This window comes from Scyliorhinus canicula, chromosome 10 (assembly GCF_902713615.1).
Source record: "Scyliorhinus canicula chromosome 10, sScyCan1.1, whole genome shotgun sequence".
NCBI classification, from domain to species: Eukaryota; Metazoa; Chordata; class Chondrichthyes; order Carcharhiniformes; family Scyliorhinidae; genus Scyliorhinus; species Scyliorhinus canicula.
Window position 1 is genome coordinate 191,100,955 of NC_052155.1, and position 6,000 is coordinate 191,106,954.

General features: G+C 43.6%; 1 protein-coding gene across 2 annotated transcripts in view; it reads right to left on the reverse strand.

Annotated features, from left to right (window-relative positions):
• stard3nl (STARD3 N-terminal like) overlaps nt 1-3,695 on the reverse strand; it is a 34,574-nt gene extending 30,879 nt beyond the window's left edge. Inside the window, exons 1-4 of one of the 2 annotated variants that reach the window (XM_038810394.1) lie at nt 3,522-3,695; nt 3,150-3,405; nt 234-311; nt 64-141 (exon numbers count right to left, since the gene is read on the reverse strand). In XM_038810394.1, coding sequence (XP_038666322.1) covers nt 64-141; nt 234-311; nt 3,150-3,368 — 375 coding nt within the window. In that variant the 5' untranslated portion in view covers nt 3,369-3,405; nt 3,522-3,695. Of the gene's footprint in view, nt 1-63; nt 142-233; nt 312-3,149; nt 3,441-3,521 lie in introns of those variants that run through there. The other variant, XM_038810395.1, reaches the window with a different exon arrangement.
• Between the last annotated feature and the right edge of the window lie 2,305 nt (nt 3,696-6,000).

Below are 6,000 nucleotides of genomic sequence, written 5' to 3' on the forward strand. Positions count from 1 at the left end.
CAGATAGATAGATTTACAACGTCATAACACAGAGGACAAGGACAATGCTGTCCCATCACTCACCGCGATCACCCACCAGTGGTTTAACCTACACAGAGCATACGCAATAACCAGCGTAAGGAATCGGAACACCGCCAGTAACTGGGAAAGACAAAAAGGATTAGATAACATTTGCTAAGAGTTTAAAGCTGTGTTGAAAAACTAGTTCAAGGAATTTGAGAAAATCTACTCACAAATATATCAAAGTAAGATTTGTGGAAGTCATAGTGAATAACCTCACTTTCTAAACTATGAATTATGCCACCATCTACCTAGAAAACAAAGATACAAGTGCAAGTATTGTATTAGCAATTACTAGTGAAATGCAAGGTTAAATAATCAAACATCCTGATGCATTCTGGCAATTTTTCAGATTTGAAACAGAATCAGTTATATAGAACTTTTTATTAAACAGGCAGAAATATCCTAATCATCATCAGCAATTAGGGATGGGCAACAGATGGTGGCCATGCCATTGACACTCGTATCCTATCAAAGAAGAAGAAAAAATTATCACCAGTTATCCTAAAATATGTCATTGTTTTCAGTTTGCTATATTCTGATACTCTGCTGCTATTAATCAGGTTTGTGGGTCACTATCCATGTGGAGTTTGCACATTCCCCCGGCATCGGTCTCACCCCCACAACTCAAAAGATGTGTAAGGTAGGTGGATTGGCCACGCTAAATTTGCCCTTTAATTGGAAAAAAAAATTTGGGTACTCGAAATTAAATTAAAAAACAGGTTTGCTATGGGATGACTGCCAGTTCTCTAGATTGATTTCCAATGCTAATAATAATTTCAAAATAAACATCCCGTAGCAAAGGCTTATTGTCACTCGAGGTAAATCTGTACTATCGCACTAATATTCTGAAAGAGAACATTTTTAAAAGGAGTATGGGCAAAGAGCAGGTATCTGCCAGGCACAGAACTCTTTCAGTTTGTATAGGTGTATACTGTTACTGTGCTGTAATATTCCAGGATTCTATAAACACCAAATTATATTAATCCAAAGAAATGTGAATGATTTAACCGCCTCCAAACCAGCTGTGGTCAACCTGAATGGGAATGAATGTCAATAACTTACTGTTTTATTTCAATTCAATTCAACGTCAAATGAACCAATTCTGCAAACCCTGGAAACTTAAACAAAAAGAAATACAGAATCCTATGTGATGAATGTAGCAATTTTAAAATATTATATTTTATATTTGTGGCAGTAATGTTATTAAAAATCCTGGTTGAAAATACATACAGGCAGCGTGTCTACTAAAGAGGTAATTTTTGATTTTAACTATTTACTTGTTCACAGAGAGATGGCTAATGGAACGTTGTTTATATTTTGGATGATTCCCAGGGGTATAGACAATATAGAATTTAGAGTGCAGGAGGCCGCCATTCGGTCCATCGAGTCTACACCAGCCCTTGGAAAGAGCATCCCACCTAAGCCCACACCTCCACCCTATCCCCGTAACCCCACCTAACCTTTTTGGACACCAACGGCAATTTAGCATGGCCAATCCACCTAACCTGCACATCTTGGGCCCGTGGGAGGAAACCAGAGCATCCAGAGGAAACCCACATAGACATGGGGTGAAAGTGCAAACTCCACACAGTCACCCGAGGCTGGAATTGAACCCGATTCTTTGGTGTGTGATGCAGCAGTGCTAACCACGGTGCCACCATGCCGCCCGTAACATGAGGGACTGTATTTAGTCCGAAGCAGGTTATGGAACTTTGTGGGGTAGAGCTGATGGAATTAGTGGGAGGAGCCAGGTCTGACTGTAGTTTTTCAACTATTTTAAATTGAACAGCAGCCATAGGATTTGAGTCTTGGGTGGTTAGCACTGCTGCCTCACAGCACTGAGGATCCGGGTTCGATCCCGGACCCAGGTCACTGCCAGTGTGGAGTTTGCTCCTTCTTCCCATGTCTGCTTGTGTCTCACCCCACAACCCAACAAGATGTGCAGGGTAAGTGCATTGGCCACGCTAAATTGTCCCTTAATTGGAAAAAAAAAATTGGGTACTTTAAAATTATTTAAAAAGAATTATATCCAAAGGTCTCTAAACAGCCTGGAAACCTTTTTTTGGCTAATTTTATTCACCTGTTTTACTAAATAAAGTGGCATTTAATAATAATCTAATTATAATCTTTAATATTGTCACAAGTAGGCTAACATTATACTGCAATGAAGTTACTGTGAAAGCCCCCAAAATCATTTGAACGGTATTGTGTTATTTAATTGGAATTAGTAGCAGGGGTAGACAGTAAGTTCATGTTTTTCCTTTTATTTAAGAACTGTTTAACTTGAGAAGCTATTTCTTTGATGTTAATGTGGTTAATTCTGTGTTAAACTGAAAGATTGTTTGAACATAAAAGATACCTCTTGGTCAGCCATCACTGCTCGGGTGAAATATCCGTTCTCACAGTTTTACAAATTTAAAAATTGTTTGGGGTTTTAATGTTTGGTATTCTAACAAAGGCTGGAGCCAGGTCCGGTATCGTAACATATGGGACAGGAATGTCTACCTATGAAATGTCGTGACAACGTTTTCACCCACATGTTCAACATGTGGACTCCCTGAAACCCAGTCCCACAGTCTGCACCGTCCCAATGCAGAGCATTTCAGATGTAGAGGGAGTGGCAATGGCTGTCCTTTCTGGGATAAACTCAAATATGGCACCTGCAGGAAAAGAGCGCGATAGGAATGATGGTCGGCGAGTGGCTATGGGGTGGTTCATACCTGTTTGTGGAAACAAGGGAACCTCAACTGACAGGGTCTTGCTAGTTTTGTATAAGTGGGCAGCTGCCGAGTGGAGGGTAGGACTAGCTCAAGATGATGGCCCACGGAGGGGGCCGGGACTGCGGAGAGGCTTCTCTGGAAAGGTCAGCATTTGTTTCACATCTCCAAGTGCCTCGAATCATTAGCCACGTGCTATCCATTCTTCCTCAGAGCCTCTCTCTGTCACACTGCTTCCATTCCCGGTAATTTGATAAACCACATTTGTCTAATGGTACCATCAGTGATGAGTCATTTGCAGAATCTACAGGGATATATAAATCCACATAGCAATCACAAAAACCTACATTAAAAGAGTTCAATACTTACATTTAATTCTATTATCCATAGCAAACCAACAAACAAAAGATCAAATGTAACAAATAAGCAGAAAGTCCTTCTGACATCAGAAATAGTTTTTTTGTTGCTGTATGGTTGTAATCTAGCAGCAAGTTGGGATGTGTTAACAGAATGCGTGGTACTAACGGATGCACTGGAACTGAAGCGATTGACTCGAGCATTGTCCTGGTCATTCAGCAATCTGCTCATCCTGCACAACTCTCCACAGCTTCAGCATCACCACAAGCTGTACAAGAACAGAAGAGAGTTCAGTAGAGGGATGCAACAGAAGAGTGTTAAAACAGTAACTATACAGCTCAATCTCCTTGAATAAAACCACAAGATTTAATTTAATACCAGTACCATTCCCCCAAGTGAAGAAGAGTGATCAGCTGTTTGACGAGAAGAATTGGGCAGAGCAGCAGTGGGCAAGCCCACATAGACCAGAGCATTAAGGAATAATTTCCTCCACACCTCATTACTCTATGTGTCCTGCTCAACACAGCGCCGTCTCTCCAGAGTTGTTGCTTCTTGGTATTAGTTCTGTTAACAATTGTACAAGACCTTTAATATAGCAAAAAGTCCCAATGCTTCACAACAAACTTTGTTCACCACAGCATGCGAGGAAGTTATAGGACAAATGATCAAAAATATAGATTTTTAAGGAACGCCTTGGAAGAGGGGAGAGGAAGACAGAACAAAGAAAAGTACAGCACAGGAACAGGCCCTTCGGCCCTCCAAGCCTGCGCCGACCATGCTGCCTGTCTAAACTAAAATCTTCTACACTTCCGGGGTCCGTATCCCTCTATTCCCATCCTATTCGTGTATTTATCAAGATGTCCCTTAAACGTCACTATTGTCCCTGCTTCCACCACCTCCTCCGGCAGCGAGTTCCAGGCACCCACTACCCTTTGTGTAAAAAACTTGCCTCATACATCTCCTCTAAACCTTGCCCCTCGCACCTTAAACCTATGCCCCCTAGTAATTGACCCCTCTACCCTGGGAAAAAGTCTCTTGATTATCAAGAGCAGCACAGTAGCATTGTGGATAGCACAATCGCTTCACAGCTCCAGGGTCCCAGGTTCGATTCCGGCTTGGGTTACTGTCTGTGCGGAGTCTGCACATCCTCCCCGTGTGTGCGTGGGTTTCCTCCGGGTGCTCCGGTTTCCTCCCACAGTCACAAAGATGTGCAGGTTAGGTGGATTGGCCATGATAAATTGCCCTTACTGTCCAAAATTGCCCTTAGTGTTGGGTGGGGTTACTGGGTTATGGAGATAGGGTGGAGGTGTTGACCTTGGGTAGGGTGCTCTTTCCAAGAGCCAGTGCAGACTCGATGGGCCGAATGGCCTCCTTCTGCACTGTAAATTCTATGAAAAACTCTGTCTATGCCCCCCATAATTTTGTAGACCTCTATTAGATCGCCCCTCAACCTCCTTCATTCCAGTGAGAACAGTTTATTCAACCGCTCCTCGTAGCTAATGCCCTCCATACAGGGCAACATTCTGGTAAATCTCTTCTGTTCCCTCTCTAAAGCCTCCACATCCTTCTAGTAGTGTGGCAACCAGAATTGAACACTATACTCCAAGTGTGGCCTATACAGCTGCAACATGACTTGCCAATTCTTATGCTCAATGCCCCGGCCAATGAAGGCAAGCATGCCGTATGCCTTCTTGACTACGTTCTCCACCTGTGTTGCCCCTTTCAGTGACCTGTGGACAGGCAAAGATTTAGGGAAGGAATTCTGAACTGAGGGTCTGAGATAATTGAAAGCACAGCCACCAATGGTAGGTGGAATTATTAAAATCAATTATGCTTAAGAGAGCAGAAATGAAACAGCACAGGTATTGGAGGAACGGAGAGCTGGAGGGAGTGGCAAGGACCCCCCCATGAGGGTCATTTAATACATGGAATAAGAATTTTATCCGCGAGCTTGGAAATATCACATTTGGTCCTCATATCTAAAACATTGGTAAATATTGTGAACAACTGGGGCCCCAAGTACTGATCCTTGTGGGATCTCCCTAGTCTCAGCTGCCAATCAACGAGTGATTCATTTATTCCTACTGTTTTCGGCCTGTTAACCAATCTTTAATCCGTGCCAGTATATTACCCCCTATCCCCATGTATTTTAGTTTTGCTAACCAGCCTCCTTTATCTAAAGCCTTCTGAAAATGCCATCATGTCCACTTATGCTGACGATACGACCATAGTGGGCCGGATCCCGAATAACGATGAGTCAGAATACAAGAGGGACATAGAGAACCTAGTGGAGTGGTGTAACGACAACAATCTCTCCCTCAACATCAGCAAAACTAAAGAGCTGGTCATTGACTTCAGGAAGCAAAGTTTCGTACACACCCGTCTACATCAACGGGGCTGAGGTGGAGATGGTTGACAGCTTCAAATTCCTAGGTATAAACATTTTTTTTAAAATTTAGAGTACCCAATTCATTTTTTCCAATTAAGGGGCAATTTAGTGTGTTCAATCCACCTACACTGCACATTTTTGGGTTGTGGGGGTGAAACCCACGCAAACACGGGGAGAATGTGCAAACTCCACACTGACAGTGACCCAGAGCCGGGATCGAACCTGGGACCTCGGCGCCGTGAGACCTAGGTATAAACATAACCGACAATCTGCCCTGGTCCACCCACGTCAACGCTACCACCAACAGCGCCGATACTTCCTATCAGGAAACTAAGGAATTTCAGCATGTCCACATTAACCCGTACCATCTTTTACAGATGCACCATACGGGGGACGGGGGAGGGGGGGACGGGACGGGGGGGGGAGGGATGGGGGGGACGGGACGGGGGGAGGGGGGGGACGGGACGGGGGGAG